Genomic DNA, 25315 nt, shown 5'->3' with positions numbered 1-25315 from the left:
CTTCTGTAGGGCTCAGCAGGAGCACGAGGTGCTGTCCCCATCCCTTTTACCTGTCCCCTTGTCACTGCTGTGTGTCTGACCAGAAAAAAACGCGCAGCACTGTTGATACCATCTGTTTGCAGCTGTTGTGATGGGTTTCAGTAAGTGCTCCTGTTTTGGGAGACTGTTTGTGAAAATATCGAAGATAAGGGTTGGTAACCAGCACCATCATAAAGATTTATTATTTTTCCTAATGGGAATAAAAAGCAGGTTCATTGAAATATTGGCCAAAGATTTAGAAAACCAGTGAATTATAGGTGGCAGAAAAGGATCTGTCTTCTTCAGAGTATGTAATGATGTGGTTTGATGGAATCCCAGGGAAGCTGGAGGACGGTATCTTGTTGAATTAAAAGGCTTTTTGTTTAAGGGGTGGACACAGGAGAGCAGCTCAGGAGCTTCCTTCCCTGCCGTGTGTTCCGAGCTGCAGGGCCGGGCCCGGCCAGAGCCGGTGCTGGCAGCGCTGCCGGGCGCTGTGGGGAGGGGCCGGCACTTCGACAGCAGCGCCCTTTGGGACTGGAGCTCGCCGCGAGTGCGGGAATGACAGACAGTAGTGGCGTTCAGAGCAAGTTGTTGGGATCGGACAGAAAGAGATCCGTTGGCAATTCCAGGTTTGGGAGTCTCAAAGTTTGTTTCCTTGGGCTTTGTTTGTGAAAAACGCCAATCACTTGGTTTTTTTAAGTTTTATAAGAGTTTAATAGTAATAAAATGGTTGTAAAAATAGTAATATAATTAGAGTAATAATAATTTGGACAATTTGGATTAGGACAATATGAGACAATAGAAACAAAAAGGTATGGACGTCTGGGTACCTTTTTCTGGCCAACATAAACCCGGCTAAAGGACAGAGGTTAACAGAGGATTAACCCTTAAAAACAACAGCCTGTTGCATATTCATACACCTCATCCATGGTGCATAAGTTCCATTCAAACACAGGATTCTGTCTGGGCAGTGTCAGCTTCTTCCTCTGAATCCTAACCAGCGTCGTCATGGCTGAGCGAGGTGGGAAGAAGTTTCATTTCTCTTGATAATTGAGCAATAAATTCTCTTTCTCTGAAAGATTTGGGTGTCCTGTGGCTGCTATCTGGTGTGAGTCCTTTCTTTAGGAAAAAAGTATCCTACATAGCATAGTTTCTATTTTAACATTATGTTATAACCTAAAACAATATTTGACACACTACTTAAGAGAATTAATACAGCATAACTTTCTAACATAACACATATAATATTCATTTTAATATTTGTGAAAAGCCAATCATAAAATACATGTTTTTCACATTGTTGAAAGTATCTAAAATTTAAATGTGTAAAATATGGGCAGTTAATTTGCTTTGACATTTCTAGAGTTCTCTTTCCATTCATATTTGTGGAAGGAAAAGTGTTTTTTTTCTGGTCCGTCTGATCTCAGGTTTCTGTTTTCTTTCTTTTGGATCAGATTTAAAACTGAAGAATCAGTTCATTGCATATGCTGTTGCCTGGCTGGATGCAGCTGAATTTGTAGCTTCGCTCTGCCCTACTGTAGTTTGTAATTAAAGAAAAACTTGGCACTTGTGTAACCTTTAATAAGAATGGCAAAACCCTAAATTGCTTTATACCTTAATTCTTTAATTATTGCTCATATTATCTTTGCTTGTAAGTGAAATGTGGGTAACTCTCCAGATCCATTTCTACACCACTTGCTACAGGAACCCAGAACCGACTGTGTTTTATTAAATCACTGCTAGGTTCACTGGAAGGTGACAGTATATCTCTTCAGCCTGCACAGTTGCAGTACCTTATTACTTCATTATACAGCAGCAGTAGTTGTAATAAGTCTTGCTAAAAAAGGACAGATATCCATTATTTGTGTATTTGAAGTCTTTACTGGCTAAAAAGGCTTTGCCAGGCTGTGTTTTATAAGAAGTTAAGTTACTGCAAAATTTAGTGTCTTTTATTTTGGAACAATAATCGGTTGCAATCCAGCTAAAGCCGTTATAATTCTTTGTTGACACACACACATTTCAGGCTAATGGCCTGAGCCATGGCCCAGTGAACTTGGTGAAAACTATTAATTCACATCAGTAGATTCTGCATCAAGTTCCTAATGAATGATTTATTCACTTTAAAGACCTTACTTGGCTTTGCTTCCATCTTACTGACTTCAGTAATAGGCTTTCTCAACTTAATCTGTCTTGACACTTAAAAAATATTTGTTATTGCAGGGTATAAAATAACAAAATGTTTCCCTTTTTCTGCTGGGAATTTCCAGAAATTTTAAGGACTGCTGTATATTAGTTTTGTTCTTAAGGTGCTTATTATATAACCCCTGTAATTTGGCACCTGGAATAAGATACAGATATTGTGCACATAGCATTAATGTTTTTGTTTTGTGATAAATTCAGTAATGGAATTTAATGTTTTTGCTTTAAATATCTTTGTGGACTAGTGGAGGATTTTATTTAATGGTATTCTAATTAATTTTTCCTTGTTTTTTTTAATATGTGGTCAGTGTAGAAATCTGTAAGTGAATATAAGGAGTTACATGTGCTTTTAGTCTATGATTTTACAGTTTATGGAAGTATCTGCATATTTTTTAATGGTTTTGAAATGGGGAATTGGAAACATTCATTGTATTTCTTGAGATCAGACTATTATGAAACAAGTTTGTACTCACATAGGCAGTCTCTGGGCTCTGACAGAAGGCAATGAGGCTTGTAGTCATGGTTAATATTGGCTTATTGCACTTCTCTTGTTTTGTACCCAGGTGAAATGTCAACAAAAGTGCCAAACATTAAACTGAAAATTGATCCTCGGAATCTGCAGATCCAGACATTTACAGTGGAGAAATTACTGGAACCACTGATAATTCAGGTATTTGAGAGTTGCAGAAAGTAAGCTGGGTCACCATAGAGGGAAGGGAAATAAGGCTGAAGAACTTTTGACTAAAGACATTGTTCTGAAAGTCACACCCACAGCTCTTCTGCACTTGCACTTTACTCTGGCTCAGGAGCTTTCCAGGGGTCTGCCTTCCAGATTTGGTCACTCATTTGGTCACTTGCAACTTTGCCACCCAGCCTGTCCTAGTAAATGAGCATGTTCTAGCTGGCCTCTAGCACAGTGTTATCTAGGAGATGCTTAAATGTAGAATACACTGCAAATGGATTTCCAGTGCATGAAATAAGTAATTCTTTAAAAATAAAGTTGTATTTTCCCTATTTGAAGCTTTGCCTCTCCCAATTTTGTTTTTTTTTGTCTTTTCTTCTCTCCCTCATTTTTCCTGTCTGGAAGGTTACTTTCCTCAGAAAGTAACCTTTTCTATCATGACTTCATTTCCAGCTACTGTTATCTGAACTGCCTCTTTCTCATTTTGTCTGCCTTTCTTTCTTTATTTTTGCCTGGATGTGACTGATGGTGTAAAACCCCTCAGTTAACAGGTCAGTAGTTTGTGGAAGTTGTCAAGGATATGTGGATGGGTTATAAAATTAGTTTCAAAGTAGTAAGAATTGATGTCTTGATAGACTGAATTTAAAAACCTCTTGTAGACCAGTAGGTCAGACTGTGCTGAGGCAGCTGCAACACTGTGGGTGTTTTTAGGGGAGGTAAAGAAAAGTAAATTTTGGTTTGGGTTTGGCAGGATCAAAGAAACCTGACAAAAGAAAAGAAAGTGCAGTTCCAGAATAAAACAAAGAAACCATGTAAGTTTTGGGGTTTTTTTTCCCCTCCCAGCTCTTTTCAACATTGAAAAGCTTGAGGCTGTTCAAATTGGAAATGCTTTGGTTCTAAGAAAGTATTTTGAGTGTCTTTTCCCTCTCTTAAGCTTAATGCTTTGCTTGTTTCATACCTGTGGAAGGAAAACTTATGTTTCGAGTGGATCCTTCAAAAGAAAATGTTAAAAGTATAAAAATAGGGATTAAAGCTCATACTCAATGAAGGGTCATTGAAAGGCTAGAAAGATAATAAATGGAAATTAGTCTGTGGTTAGAAAGAGAATCAGACCAGTCACAGATAAAAAATTATATTCTTGCCAGACTCAGATTAGCAACTGCTGCTTATAATGCAATTTAACTTTATTTTGAGATTTCTATTTTAATTTATTTATTTAATAGTTGTGTAAGCTGTGGCAGGAAAGAAACAATGGAAGTGCTTGAGGTTCTCTGAAGTCTGTCCTTGCCAGCTATGCTAAGTGTTAGGGCAGTCATTAGATTAATAGCATCAATACAGGAAAAAATTGAGGCAGAAGCAGCTGGGAAGTAACTAGGAGGTAGCTGTGGAAATAGCTGCAGATCACTTGCTGAATTGACCCTCTTCCCTGCCATGTGCAATTGACAGTGGTGATTACTGTGAAACTGAAAATTGTATAGCAGCTGTTTTGTGTAAAACCCTCTCTGAGTTGGCAACTTCTCTCTCCTTGGAATAAAACACTGTCCCTAAATTGCCCTGGGTGTTTCCCTCTCTCTGTGGCCTTTATTGTATTCAGGTGTTTTAAGGATGTTAGTTGTGAAAGGAAGTCTAGTTCTCAGTCAGTGTATCTGGCACATCAAAAAGGGTAGTTGTCAAAGTTAGCATGGTTCAGGTGACACAATGAGTAGAAAAATCCCTGCATTTTGGAGTGCCTTGGATCACTGATGAAAAGCAGGCAAGTTGAAAGGCTTCTATTCCCACCTGTCATTCACACCACAGACGTTTGCTCACAGGGAAAGCCCACACTGTTGGTTTAGTTCTACATATGGTGAGTTTACCTTCTGCTCACTGGGTGGGATTAGCCAGTGTTTATTTGTATATAATACAAGTACATTGGATTTGAAACAGTGGACAGGGGTTCTGCTGTTGTCATTAGGTCAGAGTTCATGTCTTGTTTTTCCTGAATATCTGTGGATAGACTGAGTTACACTGAACTACATTGTTAACAAAAAAGAATGCTTTATGATTGATGCTTAAAAATACTTTTTATATTAAAATCAAGGTGAACCAAATATTATGATATTCAAGGTATCAAGACATTGCTTCTTGAACTACTGCAGTATTAAGAGATTGTCTCAAAGTGCTGCCAGTAGCTGAATACAGCATTGGAAGAACTGCTTCAGAGTTTCCTAGAAATTTAGTATTTGACATAACCAAATACCCACCTCTTCAGCCTAATAACTAATGGCAATAGGAGGCAACAGTGGCATGATTCAGCTTTGTAAATGTGGAGGCACATGGCCTGGTAAATGGCTTAGAGACTCCTTGTGCCTTTAGCACAACTGTGTTACTCCTACCAGAGCCAGGCTGGGGATCTGCTGTGCAGGGTAACAATGGCACACTGTATTAGTCTGTGCTTCAGTTCTTTCTGGGTAGGAGTGTATAAAGTTTTTACATTCCTCCTTGGGGTTCTGTGTTAGAGAATTCAGAGTAGTTTTTCTGTTTTCCATGATCTCCATGAGCAAAGAGCTATCTAACAAATTTTGGCTTGTATTTGAGATCAGCTGCTGCCTCCAGTGTTTCCTGAGAGTGATGCTGAAGATGCAGGGTCTTACAGTCAAGAGTTTTCACCTGCAGGAATCATTATTTTTTTATACTTTTTCATTTGTTTTATTTCCTTTCCTCCTCAACATATCAATGAACAGTATATAGAATGATATTTAATATTAAAAAAACTGCAGTGAAAATCTTCAAAGTAGGATACATTATTTTCTAGTGAAATAGTGAATAAATACTTAAAATTTAAAAAAAACCTTCTTTGTGATAGATTTTTTGGACCACTTCTAATTTTTGATGGTGTTTTATGCCTTTTTTATTGGAAGTATTAGCCTGTAATCTGTAACTCATTCTTAAAAATATGGACATTGAAACTGTCTTAAATGTTCTAAAACTGACATTGAAGTGTTTACAAAAATAAAAGATAAAGATTTTTATTCCCAGTGCATTCTCTACCAGCTGGCTGATTTATGTGCAATAAATAATTCTGTTTTCTTCCTTTGAGCCGGAGTCAGAAAAATACCCAAGCCTTCTTTAACAATCTGAGCCAGAGTTATTTATGTTGCTGTCTCCCTTGTGACATGCCAAAGCAGTTGATATCAAGTGGATGGTCTTCCCCCCCCCTAAATTGCATGAATGGTGCAGGGGTCAGGGCTTTTATGTTTGTAGATGTGTTTATAGAAATGTTACCCGCAGGATATTTGTCAGTTACGTTTAGAGGTAATGATTCATGAAAAGCACTCCAGTGCATCAATTCATGGATGAGATCTGAAGGTGAGCTAAGGCACATGTAGCACTGTACTACCCATGTTCTGGCAGAGGGAACAGGAGCATTAAAAAGGATCAGTGAACTTTATGAAAATAAGGTGTGCTTTAAAATACCTGTAAAACACTTAAGAAAAATGTTTTTGGAGTCTTTCCTTAGTGTTGCAGCTCAAGCAATGCCTTAGAGAATAGTCTTTCAGAAACATTCTGTTGACGTGTGGAGGCTGTATTCAGATGATGAGGAATGTGGAGTGGGATGGTCTGCAAAAACAAGTTCTTTATGGGTGTTTAAGTGCATTGGTAAAAAGGAAATTTGGTCTAAGTGCATTGGTAAAAATAAAATTTGGTCTAAGCTACAGTAAATCTAAATTGTGGGCAGATTGGTGTATAATTTTAATGTTGAGAGCATGCTGAAGAGTTCGGAGGTGTTGAGCTCTGGCCACAGGGATACCCCTTTGTTAAGAAGAGAAAGCATTGTGAAAGGTGTTTGTACTCATTTTGGGTATTTGTTCTGGGATACCTCTTACACTGGAGGTGTGGGGAGACCCAGCACTTCTGGGGAGAGAGAACCTGTGGGTGCTGGCTGATTGCAACTGACCATGAGGCAGTGTGTGCCCAGCTGGCCAAGGAGGCCAGTGGGAGCCTGGCTTGTATCAGAAATGGTGTGGCCAGCAGTCACTGTGCAATGGTGAGGCCCCACCTTGAGTCCTGTGTTCAGTCTTGGGCCCCTCAAGACAAGAAGGACATTGAGGAGCTGGAGCCTGTCCAGGGGAGGGCCAAGGAGCTGAGCAAAGGGCTGGAGCACAAGTCTTAGGAGGAGCAACTGAGGGGGCTCAGCCTGGAGAAGAGGAGGCTCAGAGACCCTTCTGGCTCTCCACAACTCCCTGACAGGAGGCTGTGGCCGTGTGGGGTTGGTCTCTTCTCCCAGGTAATGAGTGCCAGGAGGAGAGGAAATGGCCACAAGTTGCAGCAAGGAAAGTTTAGACTGGGTGTTAAGAAACGTATTTTCCCTGAAAGGAGTGTCCAGCGTTGGAACAGGCTGCCCAGGGACACGGTGGAGTGACCCTCCCTGGAAGCATTCAGAAAGCACATGGATGTGGTTTTGGGACATGGTTTAGTGGTGCACTGGGCAATGTTAGCTTGACAGCTGGACTTGATACTTTTGGAGGTTTTCCTACCTTAATGGTTCCATGATTCCCTGCCTTGCTGAAGCCTCCTCAGATAGCACTGTTATTTTTTATTTTATTAAGAGCAGGTTTTAAAACAAGCAGTGGCAGGAGTTGGCATGAGGATTAATAGAACAGTGACATTTCTGTTAACTTTGCTTTGATCCTACAGAAGGAGGAACACAAAAGATGTTGCATATTGATTAAAATTCATTAGATTGAATTCAGTACTTTTGTCCATTCTTGGTATTTATGCTGAGCTTGCCTGTCTGTCTCTAAAGCAGAGGGAATCTCTTTGCTTATTCATAATTATATATTTTTTATTTTAATAACTATATAAATTCACTTGTGGAACGTAAACCATTATTATATCTTTTGCTTCTTTTAAATGTAGGTTACAACGTTAGTGAACTGTCCACAGAATCCTTCCAGTAAGAAAAAGGGCCGTTCCAAGAGAGCTCGTGTCTTGCTTGCTTCTGTGGAAGAAGCCACTTGGAATCTGTTGGACAAGGGAGAAAAAATTGCCAAGGAAGCAGTTGTGTTTAAAGAGGAGCTTCATGCAGCTCTCGCTGATGTGCGGAAGGAGAGTAAGTACATGGCAAGCAGTTCAGGCACCACGAGGAACTGGTTTAACCATGCTGGTGTCAAAGTGAAGCTAGGATATCTGTGGGAAATGTGTTGTGATATGCAAATGTCTGGACTTGGAGTTGTCTGATTACATATTCTGGGATACCACCTATTAGGAGGTTAAGTGTGCAAGCTGGGCCCCACTGGGAAAAATACATATATCAATGCAAGTTTTGTTGTTTGGAATGTAGTTTTTTTTTCTTTCTTTCTTTCTTCATGAGGACAGGATGCCTCTTGATCATTTTAGTGGCTGTTAAGCATGACTAAAAGTTAATGTATATTCTAACTTCTTGTAAAGAACTGTTTACCTGAATCACGGATTAAGGCCTTTTAAATCTTCCCTCTTTTGTGCATTAGTAAGGATTTCAGTTGGGAAGGTACAACAGTCCAGTGTGGAGGTATGTTTTGAGGGTAGGAGGATGGATCTTTTAACCTGCCATAGGAGACATCCCCTCCTGACAGAGCAGCTCCTCTCGGGTGAGTTGTGTCATATTCTGTGTCCTCCTGACTTAGTCTCTCAGTTTTGAACCTAATTCCCAGAACTAGGCTAGTTTTTGTGATCTGCAGAGAATGTTGTAGCCATTTTCTTACAGGCTCTTTGCTGTTTTCTTGAGTTTTGCTTTTCCCCATGGAAACTGGGAATATTTGGGTGAGCATGAAGGCCATGAGTCACATGACCAACATTCTAAATGTGTTCCTGCAGAAATCACAAGTAAAGTTCATTTATGTTTTAATTAAATCATCCTGCCCTTACTAAAGTTGGAGCTTAATCAGGCTTTTCTTTCAATTTAAATTTATTTTATTTGTTCATCTTGCACATGCAGCTGGGGTGGTTTCTGAGTCTCTGCTGCTGTTCAGGGCAGTGATTACTTGCTTTTGGCTTCCTCTGAATCTAGAGATGTCTGTGGTTTAAGAGTTTGATCTATGCAGATGCTGTCTGAGATACCTTAAGATCCTTTATGATTAAAAGCGTTATGACCAGCAAGTATCACAGTTATCTGTCACACTGAGCAGCTGAGGCTCTTGCAAAGTCATTCATTTTGGAGTACTCTTAAAATGTTAGCCCATCCATTATAGGCTGATAACACAAGGTAAGAATGAAATATATAGTTTTATATTGATTTTTATACATAGAGAAATTGAAAATGTGAAATATTTTTTTTATTACTTATTGATTCTCAGCCAAGACCAGAGGTAACTACAAAAATAAATAATACATAAAGTAGATTATATATACCTCCTACATTTTAAAAGAAAGTTAAGTCCATGTTATCACCTGTCATTATGCAATGATGAAGTGAGTGGTTGCAGCCAATCTCCCTTCAAGGATTTGCCAAACTGCTCAGGTTAGTTTTAAGAAATGGTTGGAACAATTGTTAAAAAGGTAGCAGTTTCTTAATTTTGCAGATATTTATAACCTTTGAAGCTGTGTGCTATTTTTAATTTGTGTATGCCATGTCATATATAACTTAAGTGCCTGTTACTCAGGCCACATTGTGCTGCTGTTAAATGTCTCCTGTTTTTTACTTCAGGCTCTTTGAGGGGATGTGGGTCATCAGCCACGGCTGCATGCAGTGCCTGCCATGCATGTCACAGCATACAGCATTGAATTGTGTGGCTGTGGTGACTGGCAGGGACTTCTATTTATGCAATCTTAAATTAATTAGGAAATTTTGCACGTGGCATTCCTGGATAATGGAATTTTGAAGAGATGCTTTAGATAATGTCACTGACAGCAACCAAACTCAGATTTGCACATTGAGATCTGGAAAGAATGAATTCTGTCTCACCTCCTCTTGTGTTTTACCTTATGTCACCTGCTGAACTTGTTCAGTTGGGGATGCCTCATGAGCATTAAACACTTACTCCTTTTGAGTGTCAATTGCCAGTGTGAAAACCCCTTCATTACTTTTGGAGCTCATTAATTTGGGGCTCCTTTTAAAGGGGTGATTGACTTTTTTCAATCTGCTTCTGATATTCCTATTTACAATAATGCTTTGGAGAATAAAGGAGCAAATGAATGGGATAAAATGAAGAGTGGGGATAACGTTTGGTGTATCTAATTATCTGTGTGTAATTCACAGCCTTCAGAAATCATGATGTCATGGATGTGGCTTCCCTGACTGCAGCTTGCTCTTGGCACTGTCCGTAGATGAGATTTTGGAGTCTCAAATTCAGAATTCTATAGTAACACCTCTGAAAGAAGGTGTTACTATAATGGGTGACAGATATTGACCTGGATAAATACAGTGTCTGCTTCCTTTGACATCTGCAAAGTTTTATCAAAGATTTAAAGGCTTGAAGCCAGTAATTTAAATAGATGTTCTCTGCATTTTTCTTTGTTTTCTCTCAAGAAAGTACTGTTTAAGGCCTGCCCACATTTTGATAACATCTTCTGGAGCTCTGCTAAATGGGTCAGCAGGAAGGTTTGTGGGTGGTGGACTGTATGCATCATCCAGAAATCCACTGGCCTAGTAACTGAAGTACTGCCATGATTTCCTGTTGATCTGATTTAGTGAAGCTTTGTTAGAGGCTACTTATGTCCACAGTTTTGTTCTAAAGTGGTGTAATAAACCCCAAAGTAAGTGTATTGAAAAACTCTCACTGAGAGATTTCATGTGCATGCAGCATTTCAAAAGATTGTCTTCTAACTCAATGTTCTGTGGAATACCTGAGCCCTATGCAAAGAGTGTAAGGAGCATCGTTCAACCCTGAATGCTTCTGACACTAAATATCAGTCTCAAATTCATGTCCTGATTCTGAGATTTAATCAGTTTTAAGGCAAGCAGTGATGCTGTTCATGTGGTGAAATTATGCTGTAGAAGTCTGAATTGAAGTGTAACGTTATCCTTGGGATGATGAGTTTTTGCATTTATGTGAAGGTGTGATGGCTTACAGTTCTCAAACAGTTGCATGGGCATAACTGAAATGTTTGGTACTTACTGCCATTGCTGACTGACTATATATAGTCAGAAACACAACAGTTGTTGTCTGCCTTGTTTCTATCTATTGCAGTGTCAGTGTTTCTTGTGTTTAGCTATTATCATGCTCAAGTGTGTTCCCAGATAAACCTGTCATCACACAGAGCAGTGAATTGAAAGCAAGTTACTTGCTGGAGTTACATTTTGAGCCTTAAGTTACTCTTTAAAAGGAAATTCTACAAATACTTTGATGTTTTGAATGGCCATATTTAATGTCTTTTGGTACTAAACAGGGGAGGCAAGAGTTTAATGGCATGGAAGACACTCCCATTCACTGGCAAGAAATGGGTGCTTACTTAGAAGGGCATTTACTAAAGGAAGGGTATGGGGATCTTTTGTATTATACTGTGTTCTTGTTTGTCCCTCCTCTCATCTTAAAAGTAAACTTAACTTCCTCATTCTACATGAAGAGGTATGTGTCTGTATTCTACATCTAAGAGTCTTCTGTTCTGGGAGGCAGAACTTAAATGGCTTAAAATGATCTGTGCTGCACACTGCTTTCATCAAACCCCGAACAGATCCCCTGCAGAATAGCTTTTGACATCAGCATCACTGGATCAGGTGCCCCTGAGTGGGAAAGGGAGAATGAGGAGGTGGGTGTAAGGCTTGATGGGGATGTGTGGTGGCTCTGGTTACATGATAGGTGATGTGGAAGTGGAACTTCCTGATATGCACTGGTGAAATAGCTGCTATGCAACAGAATCCAGTGGTATCTGAGTGGGATAAGAGACTGTGTGGCAGGAGAGAAATGTCCTGTAACAGCTCCAGAAAGCTATTGTAAGAATTTGAGTTATCACAGTGTTGAATATTAGGAACATGCAGGAGGTATCGATCTGCTGTGCCCTGACACTGATAGTGTCACTTCAGCTGGCTGGCTGAAGCAGAATCCTTTTATTTGCTGTAGCAGATGGAGATGGTATTTGTAGGAACAGAACGGGTGATGGTACTGGTGACTTGTGTTGTTTAATCTTGTTTTTAGAAAGGGTAGGTTGTTTTGTGCTGTGATGTGACCTTGACTCCCAAGCTTCTCTGGTACTTATTCTGCTTAGTGTGTTAGTTCATGCCTGCAGAATTTGAGGCTGCATGTACTAGTGTCAGTAAGAACCAGTGAGTGTTCTGTTACTGGTGAGACCCCATGTGGAATACTGTGTTCAGCCCTGGGGCCCTCAGCATAAGGATATTGCCCGGTGGGAGCCAGTCCAGAGGAGGCTGAGAAGATGCTCAGCAGAATTGAGCACCTCTCCTGCTAAGGCAGGCTGAGAGAGCTGGGCTGCTTGTTCAGGCTGAGGAGAAGGCTCTGGAGAGACATTACTGGAGCCTCTCAGAACCCAGGGGGGATGTACAAGAGGTCTGGAGAGGGACTTTCAACAAGTGGGAAAGGCTTTAAATTGACAGAGGGTGTTTTAGATTAGATGCAAGGAAGAAATTCTTCTCCATGAAAATGCTGAGGCCCTGGCACAGGGTGCCCAGAGGAGCTGTGGCTGCCACATCCCTGGAGGTGTCCAGGGCCAGGTTGGATGGGGCTTGCAGCAACCTGGGCTCGTGGAAGTGTCCCTGCCCATGGCAGGGGATTGGAACTCGATAATCTTTTAGGTCCCTTCCAACCCAAAGCACTCTAGGATTCTGTATTATAAACCATTGTGGGTTTTTTCTTGTTTGTTTGTAGTTCTATCCTCTCAAGTTTGAGACTGAAATGTTGGAAGTTCTTTCTACTAACTTTGGTATGTCTTTTCTCCCCCTTAGTAAATGGGCTCCTATTGTCAACTGTGTTTCTCTGTACTGTAAAGCCATCAGCCTCTAACAGTGCAGTTCAGGAGTGGGTGACAGGACTTTCTTGGCAATTGTACCTCCTTGTGGGGGGACACAAGAATGGCATGAAATTCACTGCCCTCCATGTGCATTTCACACTGCCGCAGTTAAAATTTAAAAATGGGATGAGAAAGCCAGTTGTAAATACAAATAGAAGAGAGGGAAATGCGACACGGAGAAAGAAAATCTATTCAAATCAATACAAGAAGAAAGCTTTTGTTGATCTTTCCTAAGGCAGTGAGGAGCACTTGGCTGTTGCCAGTGTGATGCTGAGCACTGTCTCTGAGGGTGCTCACTGCCTGCAGTTGGTGGCGTTGTTGCAGTGTCTGTACAGACACAGCCTGACATGAGCTGTCAGCTCATTGCTAACAGGCTCACAGTTCACTTGTTTTTGAAGGAATTTTCATGTAAGTTTTTGGATATTTTTGGTGCTGGATAAAGTGTGTGAATCCTCTAACTATTTAAAAAAATTACCTGTGGCTGAACAGTGTTTTTAACATTTCCCTTGCCTGAGCAGATTTTTGTAGGCACGTGTAAGTAACAGTCATTTGCCACAGCAGTAGCTGTCAGTAGCTGATCAGTTGATGGTAGAGCAACATTTACTTTGAGAGTCATCTTATCTGGATGTGTTGAACAGTCTTGGAAATATCTGCCTGACAGTAATTGTGCAGTTATGATAGATCCTGGCTTTGGTTCTTTGAATTGCTTTTTGTTTGGTTGTCTAAAAGAATTGAAATACTTTGAATGCTGCTGTCTGTCTGAATTCCTATTTGTGCCACTAAATGGACATTTTTATTGTTTGTGACAAATGTAATTATGGAAGAATATCCAGTTGATGGGAATTAAAATAAAAATAGAGTAAGTGGCATCAGATTGTCATGCTGTCTACTGCAATTTAAGAAAGTTTCAACACTGTGTTGTTGTTGGAGCTGTCATTTTCTGCTGTTTGTATTTGTAGCTCCTATCTGTCTAGCCTGCATCTCATGGCTCTATTTTAGGGTTATGATTTTATGTGTTCATCTGGCCATCCCAGCTTATGTCATGCTCATTTCTAAGGGCTTGGTCGTATTCAGACCCTTCTGACTTGTGTTTGCTCACAGAATTGCAAAATGTTGAGGGGTGGAAGGGACCTCTGAGGGTTGTCTGGTCCAATGCCCCAGGTCAGGCAGGGCTAGCAGTCTGCCCAGGACCATGTCCAGTCAGGTTTTTAACATCTCCCAGGATGGAGACTCCACAGCCTTCCTGGTTGGACTGTGCCACTGCTGAGTCACTCTTGCAGCAAAAAAATATTTTCTGATGCTTACGTGGAATCTCCTGTGTGTCAGTTTGTGCCCATTGCTTCTCCCGCTGTTGCTGGGCGCCACTGAGAGCAGTCTGTCTCCATCTCCTTTTCACCTCCCTTCAGGAATTTATGATGTTTATTGCTGTGGTCCGTATTGTTGAATTTCATTTACCAAACTTCACATTGGAGAGCAGTATATTGTTGCCTACTGGCAGTCACTAGCTCCATGGCACAGATTTCCCTTTATGTCAGTCAGATGTTTGAGTGTATGAGGTTTTCATTCCATTAACTTTTATATGTAATGAGAAGAGCAATATTTGATTCCCTTCTGTGACCAGGAATTATCTAATAGCTAGGACATCAAAGTACACAGTAATATAACAAGTAGTGACTAGAAAAGTTTAACAAAGCTGCTGGCTTTGTTGTGTACAGTTAAGAGTAATAGTGTGAAGGCCAAGGGAATTATTTCAGAATTAAGTGATGCTGTAGAAGAGAAAGGGAAAGAGAATGGAAGATGTTTAACATTAACCTGCATGATCTGGAACCATTGACCTTCACGTCAGGGCGTTAGGGCAAGAAAGAGATACCAGATTTATTGGCAGTGCTTGTGACTTGCCAAATAACTGACAGAGCTTGAGTGACTTCCTTTCCTCTGGGTGTTGTGATCCGGCCTAAGGGAATGTGTCTCGTTTTGCAGGTCAGGCCCTGCAGGTGTCAGCAGAGGCGTTCACCAGCGATCCCTGCTCCCTGCCCCGGAGGCAGGCTGTGGTCCCAGCCGCTCGCTCCCTGCTGGCCGCGGTCACCAGGCTCCTCGTTCTGGCCGACATGGTAGACGTGGCCTATCTGCTGCAGCACCTGACTGTGGTGAGTGATGCTGTGCTCTCCTCAGGCTCCTGTTAGCCACAGCTGTGTCTGCTCAGGGCTCTCCGGGCATGGAAAACTCTTTCTGTACTTGAGCCTTGTAGGTCTCATGCACGGAACACCTGGGCAGCTGGGACAAGTGTAGATTCTGGATGAGATTTGTGAATGGACCAGAAAAACTCATCTACGTGCAGCTCAGCATATTTGATCTATTTTTCTTTCCTTTTTTTCCACTAATACTTTCAGTAATTTATCAGAGACTGATAAAACCACAAATTTCTGTTGACTTCCTGATATTTCAGGACAGAGGTGAATAATCAGTGCCACCTCTCATAATGCCTCATGCCATGAGAGAACACAGTGACTTAGAGGACCATGTTGAAGCAAGTTCAGTTTGGTGAAGATGAGAGAATGAAAATTTGGCTCCAAATCAGACTAGGAAAAGTATTTCATAGTAAAACAATGTTGTGTGGGTTTCAATACTGGGCTTGAAAAATCTGACACTGACAACTGCTGGAGATGCAGATGCAGGCTAAATAACACTGACTTGCAGAAGCTTCTGTGTTGTTCTGTATGTTTAAATTTGTCAGCTGTAATAGGAATAGCCTATGTCTTTTGCACTGTTTATGGAAAACGTTCTTAAATTATGATATTTTTCATGGTAATCTATTACATTTTTAATGTTTATTTTCATAATCCCAGATGCTCTCTTCTGAAATGTATTTGAGTGTGTTTTACGTGAGAGAGCCAAAATGAGATGGATTTCCTTACTAGAGTTTCAGTATTTCTAAATGGCTGTGTAATTGACTTCATGTTTTCCATCTGAAAATGAAAACAAAAAGTAACTGAAAATGGTGAAAGAATGCAGAGTATCATTCAGGAACAACTCCACTGCAGAGGGCCATTAAATTGTCATCTTCTTCCATATTTCGTCTTAATAGGAGGGAGAACTGAATTTGTAAATGAACCCTTAGAATAAATGAGGGTGGTAAAACGCTCCCAGTAAAGCCATTGCAAGAAGATTCCCCCTAATTGTTAGAGGAGAGGGTGTTACATTTTCCATATCTATTTAGTCTCTGCTCTGGCTGTTGAACTTGCCAACAGTGGTATTAGCTGTAATAGTGTCTTTTATGTTGACATCTAATTAGGAAATTGACTTAATGTAATTCCAACATATGCTATCGAACATCCCTCAGTTTCTAACAACTTTTGGTCACAGCTAACTGAGCCGGATTTAAAGGCAATTAAATATTTTAATGAATTTCGACATGGCTCTATTCGAAGTATTTAACTGTAATCATTATACTTTAAAACTCCCTTAGGAATTCAATTTTTCTTCAACATGGACTTGCTCCCACAAAAAGACATTGTATTCACACAGTGTCAAAGTAGACCTTGTCTTTGCTGTATCAGCTGTAATATTCTTGGGTTTTTCAAGTTCATATGCCTTGAAAATCAACTCCTTAAAAGTCTTCAGCTGTTTTTCTTTGCACTTGTTCTAAAACCTTATTACTTCTACCATATTATCCTGTTCTTCAGACATGGGTGTTACAGCTGTTATCATTTAAGAGATGGGAAATTTCATTGCTCCTTATTTCCATGTCTCTGAGCACTGTAATTTTTATGGGGTAGACAAAATTGATTTGAAAAATTAAAAACAAAGAGTAATAGTAGAATAAAAGACATAAAAATGATAAAAATTCTAATCAAGGACCTTTTCTATATTTGCATGTATAAAATGAAAGAAGTTGGTTCAGCATCATGAAAGAACTCTGTACAGTATTAGTGAGATCTTGCTCAATATGAAAGTATTTAATGGGGAATTACCTATTTAAGTATCTAATATTTTTCAAACCCATTTATCAAAGAGTGCTGAAAGTTTTAGTCTTGGTCACTCACTAAAATTAGTTAATTCCAGCACTGATGTTTAAAACTACAGTTTTTTGTACTGACAGAATACACTCTGGATCATTAAACTTTAATTTCCTCAGTAACCTGGGAATAAAAAATAGAAAGAAAACAAAGACAATGTGACTGGCTGTCGTAGAAAGCCTCATCTGCTGTTACCTGTCACATCTGCCTGTTGATGTATATCTAGGAAAAAAGGATGAACCTCAGCTGTCTGCTTCCAGTTTATATAGTCTCTAACAATATTGTTTTCTGGACATTCTGCTTAGACTTAGAACTGTTTTTGAATTCTCTGTAATAAAGTCTTCATATTAAACAGTGTGTAATTCTGAAAATACAGAGTATTTTTCATCACAAAAATACTGAAATGTGACTTTTCAAAACCAGAAATAACAAGTAAGTTTGAAAGGGTTTGGTAATACTGGGAGGAATTTGTGAACAGGAAATTAGCTTTTTTAGTAGTTTTGCTAATAAAGTGGAGAGAATTTTGGCTGTTTTATGAATGTCCAGCAAGCAAAAAGTGCATAAATGTGTGTGTAAATAATGCTTACTAGATCCCAGTACAAACCCTCAGTGACTGGTTATGTTCTGGCACAGAGCACTTCTAGCCACTTGTGGAATTCACAATCCTGTAAGACTCTGAGGGAGCAGTGCAAACAGAAGATCCTTTCAGAGTTCACTGAAAAAATAAAGCACATCACGCCAAAAAGAAAGGTTTTCCTTCCTTAAATTTTTTTTTTTTTAACAGGGAACAGTTTAAATAAATACCTATTTCTGTCTGAGTTTCCATGCTTAAAGAGTTTGGAGTCTCTAAAGAAACAACTGAGTTCTGAAAAATGTGGTCAGACAAAGGACTGTCTTCTGTATTGCACTCTCTGATTCAGAGCTGTGTTAGCAGCTCATCCATTATGGTTAGTAAGGCTCAATATTATTTAATTAAGTGAATTAACATACTAATGGTATTGCTTAAATGTATTGGTCAGAAGAGAACAGCAGGAAAGTAACAGGTTTGGAGAATTCCGTTCAAAGAGCATTGGCAGTCTGTCTTTCTCTAATCAGTTTCAGATCATGCTGAGCCAACATGTTTTATCTGCCTTTTTCCTCTTCATGTCATGCTTGTAGATTTACTGTGCAAGTCTTCATATTTTTCATGAATGCCTCAGACAGCATGATCTTTACAAAATGCTTGCTTACAGTTATTTAAAACCTCCTGCTAGGGAAAAAAAAAGAGAATGGCTACAGATAAGAAGCAGCATGTGAAGTTGGGCCCTGTGAGTGTAGTGCTGTCTGTTCCTCCCTTTCCTGCAGAGTATTCAGCAGCATTAAAAATGCTCTGAGCAAGAACTCGATAGGGTTCCATAGAATGAAAGAGGAAAGGTGTCTTGGGCTGCCCTGTGCTTCAGGTGTAGGGACTTGGCTCAGCTCCCAGAACTGTGCTTAGTTGATCCAGATCCCTGTGTGGAGCCTTCCTACCCTCCAGCAGATCACTTTGGCACTTGGACTGGTGTGAGTCTTAGATGCTGTAGCTGGTCACTAAACATTTCATTTTGGACTGGGGGGATTTGTTCTGCTCCCCATCCCTGTGCTCAGCTTCAGGGACTTGGGTACCTGGAAAACAGCTGGTCCTGCTGCTGAAGACTGAGACAGAGAAGTACCTCAGACTTTTCCTCTTTGTTTGTCACTCTGTTTCCCCCTGTGTCCAGTTAGGGATGGAGATTGTCCTTAGACCTCCATTTTTTCCTGATGTGTTTATGGAAACCTTGTTTCTACAGCAGTAGCCAGATTAAATTCTAACTTCTTGCCACCTTCCTTAGTTGGGCATGGGCCACTCCTGTGGCAGGGAGTCTTCTGGAGCATAAGGGGTATTAAGAAGGTGACAGGAGTCTTTGAGAGAAGATTTGGCTTCTCCTTTGGTTCACATTCCTATTTATTTTCTCATCAAACAGAGATTCCTGCTACCAATGAGAAGTTTGGCTGTGGTACCTAGGATGCAGTTGTTTGGAATCAGGGTTAATCATCACACTCTGAAAATTCTGTGGCACTCTGTGATGTGCAGTAAATAACCGAGGAAAAGCTGCTTCCAAAGAATTGCTTTTGGAGCTGGCTTTTTCAAAGTGAGCATCCTTTTGAGTGAGTAGGAATCTGGATCCACTTCTGTGCTTGGTATATGAGCCTCTTGACTGCTCCTTTGTAACTTGTAAAAATAAATAATTGTCAAGCTGTGGGATGATAAATTCAGACTGGAATGTTAAGTTGTAAACATAGAGCTCAGGGAGGTCTGTAACATAAAGGTGGTTTGTAGAGAGGTTGATACAATGCTTGAAGTCATCAGAAGTACAGGTGAGTGTGAGAAGTCCATATTGTGTGTGGTGATGAAGTTGGAAGCTGGCATATTAGAAAAGCAGAGGCCTGTTTGAAATAATTGTTTGGACTGTGCAGGTGCCTGCATACTGCAGTCGACTCTGTCTGAACCTGCCAGGGAAAGAACATGGCTGGAGGTTTCCCTTGGGAGTGTCTGTGGCTGTGTTTGGCCTCTGCAGCAGCAGGCATTCTCCACTGAAGTGCTGTGCTTGTAGGAGAATAATATGGAAGTGATGTTCTGAAATTTCCTTCTCTAGAGTACTAATATGGGAAGGCACATTCTAGGCTGGGAAAATAATCTTGGGAAGTTATCTTCTCCTGGCAGGTTATTTATAGGTAGTATAGCAGCAAAGTTGGTGCAATGTAGAATGGCTTGTCTGATCAACAATTCAAGCATGCAGAGATCATTCTGATCTAGAGAAATGTATTTTATAACTCGTTTGTGCTTTGAGAGGCAGAAATGAGGAAATGCATGCAAAACAAACAGTGTCTGCTTTATCATCAGAGTGTATGTCTTCAGACCTTTTTAAAATGACAGCAAAATCATCTGATATTTTCTGAATGGAAAAAGCTGTGAGCTGCTTTCTGTAAACCTCTCCAAAGGAGGCACATTGCCCATTCCATTACAGCAAAATAGGAGAAGAGCAGTTTTTTTCTCATAAATATGTGTGTTCAGCAATTGGAATTTAAGAGGGGTTGTGAATGGCTTTTTTCCAACCATATCCCTGGGTAATTTAAATAGTACACTTAGTTATAATTTAGTCTTTTAAAGAACCAGTACCTTCTTAAAACAGAAAGGTATGTTTTTTCAATGAACAGCTTCCTTATGTCAAAATGGAAGTAAAATTTGCTTCTTGTCCTTAATTCAATTCGTATTAATCATATGAAAATAAAGAGAAATATTTTACCAATGGAGAACTCAGTGCTCCTCTACTGCCCTTTGCAGTGGAAGATGGTAATATTGATACCCTGAAATTGTGCAGCTCTAGATGAACAGAAAAGAGCCATTTCTCCTAATTTGTGAATAACAGAGCAGCTTTTTGCAGCCCTGGCCCCAAATCTAAACCAGCTGTGTAGAAGGAAACTTTGTAAAGGAAGTGCAGCAGGCCCTTTGATTACATCATCTTTATAAAGCCAGACTCCCAGGCAAGTGACATTGCAGGTGTGTGCAGTGGCATCATGCACAGAGTGGAGAAGCAGGATGGGCTGCCCCCAACCTCTTTCTGTTTGTGTGGGGATTGTAAGGTGCTTACCAGAAATATGGCTTTGTGCTCTGTATTCAGTGGTGTTCCTTCCCACATTTCTGAATTATAAGCAATGAAGCACTTTGCACTGTGTTTTTAATCTCATAATTCTGTGTTCTGGCCTCCTGTTTAGCTGGTAAGGCATTAATTTTCATGGCTCATATTGAAGATGAAACGTAGTAAAGTTTGGCTTAAGCAGTATCAAAATTTTAGTATGATTAGTTAGTTTAATATGATTTCATTTTGAAATGTGCAGCCGCTCTGTCTCAGCCTCTTCCCTTTGATCTCATTGCCCCATTTTTGTTACATGTGACAGCAGAGCAAAAGTTCCAAGGCTCTTGAATGTAGGTAGAAGGATAGTGAAGAAAACCCTTAAAAATGCTACGTCAGGAGCTCATAAAGACAGCAGAGAATTCTCAGCTGTTAATCTGCTTTACTGCAGGAGAAACTTCAGCCAGAGCTCACCTCTCATCTTTGACATCGCAGTGTGTAAGATGTGAGGCCATAGGACTTTCAGTCCTGATGCTTTCAGTCACCCTTACTAATTGGATGAACCATGTCAGTATCTGAGAGGAGGCTGCAGGACTCTGCCTTCCCCTAATCAGGTACATCATACTTCCAAGCAAGGAAGTGTTGTAGCACTCTTCAGACCCATCCACATTTGTGATCCTCATCACTTTCGGAGTTCTGATGGTATTTGTTGCTTTGTGGTCCCTAAAATGGGACAGTGAGAGTTGCCTCACTTGGTTGAAGCGTTCACTGTGGCTGGTTTCCAGTTGGATGAGCACAAAGCCTTCATTCAGCCATGTCTTGATGGTGCCTGCTCAGGACACTGGGGCTGCTGTGTTACCCACCCTGCTTTACAGGGCCAGGGTGCTGGGCTCTGGTTCTGCATTTGAGAGGTTTGGGGTTTCCTGTGAAAGGAATGCTGTGATATTAATGGATATAAAGTCATGCTCTTCTCTTTAAGGTAGGAAGTTGTCTGTGCACTATCTGTGCTGGGAGGTTACCTGTGGTAACTTGGCAAACAGAAGCAGCTCTGATAAAATCACAGAGATAAGATTTTACCAGAGAGGGAAAGTGAGTCCAGGTAGCTACCTAGTAGTGCCACTGAGAACAAAAGTAGTAAAGGAATGCTACTTCTCAGCTTCCAGAAACTGTTCAAAGCACTTTGAAAATGTAACAGGCAGAAAAGAGCTTCTGTGAATCTCTTAGGATTATTTATATTTGGTTATTGGTAAGAGGAAAGTCAGGAATTCTGACATTTCTTTTCACCTCTAGACAGGGGAGATGAGAGAGGTTTTTTTACCACTCACCCCAAAATGCTGCTTCACACTGATAGAAGTATGATCCAGACGTAGTTTTAACATATGTGCTGATAACCTTCGTATGTCCAAGGCACAATTTTCTGATTTCCTGCTGATGACAGTGGAAAGAGCATATCTGTGTTTTCTTAAAATTGCTTGGTTGATTTTTTTATTTACTTTTGAGTTAAATTTTTAAAAAGTGTTTCTCCCTTAGATCTAAAGACAGATGTGGATGTTCTGGCAGTTACCCATCAATTTTATTGAAGCGTGTTGCCCTTATAGTTACACATTTGATTTGTATTTGATCGTGCTCTCATGCTGCTTCTTATATCTCTTTCCAGAGAGCCAAATGTATTATTAATGTTTAGGTTGCTGCAGGACATAAGGAAGTGAGTGATCTTGCTAGCAGAGCTCCAGTTAATGAAGAATTGAAGCTGTGGGATTAAGTACATCCTTAAAAGGATGATGATGATTCTACAGCTGTATTGTAGTCTAACATTTTGATGATTATCTTAAAAAAAAGACCCCTCAAGAAAAGACTGTACCTTCTGTTTATTTAGTGAGTGGGGATCATTGGAGACCTTTCCCCTGTATTATTCAATCCCACAACAGGGTGCAACAGCTTTGGACCAAGTTCTGGAGAAATATGTCATGGTTTGAAGCAGAAGGTGCATTATGAACTTGCCAGAGACATAATGAGCAGTTTCTCACACACTTCAAAAAAAGCAAGGCCTATGGAGTGCTTTTGGTCACCTTAAACTGAACTCAGGCCGTGTTTGCAAATGTTGCAATTAAGTTGCTTCCAGCTAAGGGGTTAGCCAGGAGTGAGAATTGATGAAAGCAAACATTGCAAATGCAAGACTTTCACATCAGCTCTGGAGCAGAGATAAAATCTGAAAACAACAAATCATGCAAAAATTGGAAGATGATGAAGTCAAACAGAAAAGAATAGAGACTATTGCAGTTTTGTCTTAGCTTGTGTGTTCTGTCAGCCATGTCGGTGCAGAATTCAGGAACATATACTTTGGGCGAGAAGGTTTTATTTTATTTTTTCATAGCAAACAATTTAAATGCAGCTAGAAAGTCTCCAGTTAACCTCTAGTAGTGCTGAATGAGGTAGAGTAAGATAAATTACAAGTGGATGGAAACACTGCCTTAACTTGCCTTTTGGTTATGAGAGCAGTGAGACTGAAATAAAGGCTGCAGAGCAGCAAACAAGACGTGCTAACTTGCCTGAAGGTTCCAGGCAGGTTGTTGTAAATTGTCAGTGGAAATCCACTGCAGCTGCTTGTTATCCCCAAGGAGAAGTACCTGGGGGCTGTTCAGCATCAGCTACAGCTTGGGCTTGAGCTGAGTCACCTGCTCAGGGATGAGGGGCTCTGGAGCACTCCACATCCATGATCAGCATGGGCTGTCAGTTATGTTGTCAGCTTATTAAAGAGGGCAGAAGATGAGTGGGGGTTTGGCTTTCTTTTGGGTTTTTTTTGGTTTTTTTTCCCTTCTCTCCTGTGGTTCATTATTCCAGTTCAGTGGCTGTAGTTTAAGCAAAGCTATAGAGAAATGTTGTAGTTACTACAGAAGTGCTTGGTTGTCCAGAACTGGCTGGAAAGGAGTCCATTGCCTCATTCCCTGGGTACTGGTACCACAGGTGAGCTTCACCTACAGGCCCTGGAACTGCAGGAGGCTCAGCTAATATTTTGGAAGGATTTACAAGTGTGTAGTTCTTTCTGATTATGTCTGTGTAAATATATGTTTATAGACTTGATGGTAATCACAGTGATAACAAAGGTTTCCTGAGCTACCTGCAGCTTTGCAGCCATCACATGCTCCTGAGGTGAAGAATGGTATTTACAGCTGGGAAAACAGCAAGTCAGAGGAGAAGGCTCCTGATTTCCTGAAGGTAGCAAGGAAGCTGGACCTCCAGTTCTCCTCTGACACAAGTGTTAACCTTTCTGTTACAGTTCCTACAGCTGGGCTGGTGTTGTGCATCTCTGAAAAATACCAGTCCTCTTTTTAATAATAGTGTATGCATGAAAGAGGTTTTAAATTTAAAAGTAAGGTCTATAGTGAACCATAATTGGAGTTGTCACAGTTTTCATGCAGAATGTGGGCATGTTGCCTGAGGTGATTATCCAGTCTTAAATTACTCTTAAGTAAATTAACTTGATAAGAAGCACCCTGTGATTTCTAAGTTCTACTGTTATGCTTGATAGAATGAGTTCATGGCCTGTATAAAGTTGCATACACTTTTCTTAGTTGAAAAGAAAGTATTTAAATCTGTGTCAATTTATTACTTCCTGGAACTTGGCATAGAAAAAGAACTCATCTTTAGAGACTGATTGCTTGTGTTTGCTCTGACCTGTGAAGTTTGAGGATTTTATGTAATTGAGGAGGGCATATGTACAATGCTTTGAATTCTGTGATTGGTTTCAAAACAAAACTGTACGAATATGTGGGAGGTTAGAGGTGACAAAGCTCAATAGCCTTAGTATTTAGTAGGAAATAATTGTAATACAGAATGAAGCACAGCAACTGTATGAATGATAATTTTTTGTTGGCTTTGTTTTTTTATTTTCCCTCACAGTTTCAAAGAACATTTGAATCTTTAAAAAATGTATCCAGTAAATCTGATCTGCAGAAGACCTACCAAAAGTTTCAAAAAGATCTGGAAAACCTTGATTACTTGGCCTACAGACGTCAGCAGGTAAGCCCATGGAGGCTTGTAAGAAGACAAAATGCTGGGCATAAACAGGGTGGGTGGTAAAACTGCTGTGTGGGATGGAGTTACTGTTCTGTCATTGGGTTTTGTGCTTTGTGCAGTGTGTCAGGTAAGGCAGTGGGGTGGGGGAAGTCTACCTAAAGTATTTGGTGCTGGACTGCTGGGCTTTGGTTTTTCAGCAGAGAAAAGCCCAGGCAGAACAAGTGAGACTAGCAGACGTTCAAAGTTGCATTAACAGGTAATTATTTAAATGGAAGTGTATACAAGTACTGTTTGCAATCTTTTACTTGAGAAATTAACCAAATTCACCTCAGTCAGTGGAATCCAATACTTTCTATGCATGCAAATCACTACTTTTTCTCCTTTAGAAATGAATTTGCGAGGTTAGTATGCATCAAACTTTGAAGAGTACATGGTCTTTGACTTGTGTTTGCAAGATCAAAGTTGAATTGTTAACACGTGTTTAATGTTGGATGTTCTGACACTTATACATAGTTGATGTGAAAATATCAGCTCTCATTATGGGTATTCACTAATTTTCTTCTCTTGATGATAAAATAAGGCTTTACCTCTTCCACAGCTTGAGGGTAAAAGCTGTAACATTTCTGTGCAGGGGTCGTTGTGGTTTGTGTTTTCCTGAATTCTGTCACTTGGTGTCAGTGTTGCCAAACAGTTCACGTGCTTGGGGCAGATCACTTGCAGCTATTTATGTCAGGTAATTGATTAGATTCCCTGTGTCTTAGTTAATTTGCATTGTTTATCTGAGCAGTAGTTACCTGGTTATGGGGAGGAGTGTTTTACATGCTTCTTGA

The 25315-nt window shown here is 40.2% G+C and overlaps 1 protein-coding gene across 1 annotated transcript in view; it reads left to right on the top strand.

The window, feature by feature from the left end:
• Window positions 1–25315, top strand: part of CTNNA3 (catenin alpha 3) — a 411569-nt gene that overhangs the window by 1698 nt on the left and 384556 nt on the right. Inside the window, exons 2-5 of the mRNA XM_059850814.1 lie at window positions 2781–2887; window positions 7799–7991; window positions 14801–14967; window positions 24369–24488. Of these exons, the coding sequence (XP_059706797.1) occupies window positions 2781–2887; window positions 7799–7991; window positions 14801–14967; window positions 24369–24488 (587 nt within the window). The remainder of the gene's footprint in view (window positions 1–2780; window positions 2888–7798; window positions 7992–14800; window positions 14968–24368; window positions 24489–25315) is intronic.

Source organism: Haemorhous mexicanus, chromosome 7, assembly GCF_027477595.1.
Source record: "Haemorhous mexicanus isolate bHaeMex1 chromosome 7, bHaeMex1.pri, whole genome shotgun sequence".
NCBI lineage: Eukaryota > Metazoa > Chordata > Aves > Passeriformes > Fringillidae > Haemorhous > Haemorhous mexicanus.
This window is presented reverse-complemented; position numbering and strand designations above follow the sequence as displayed.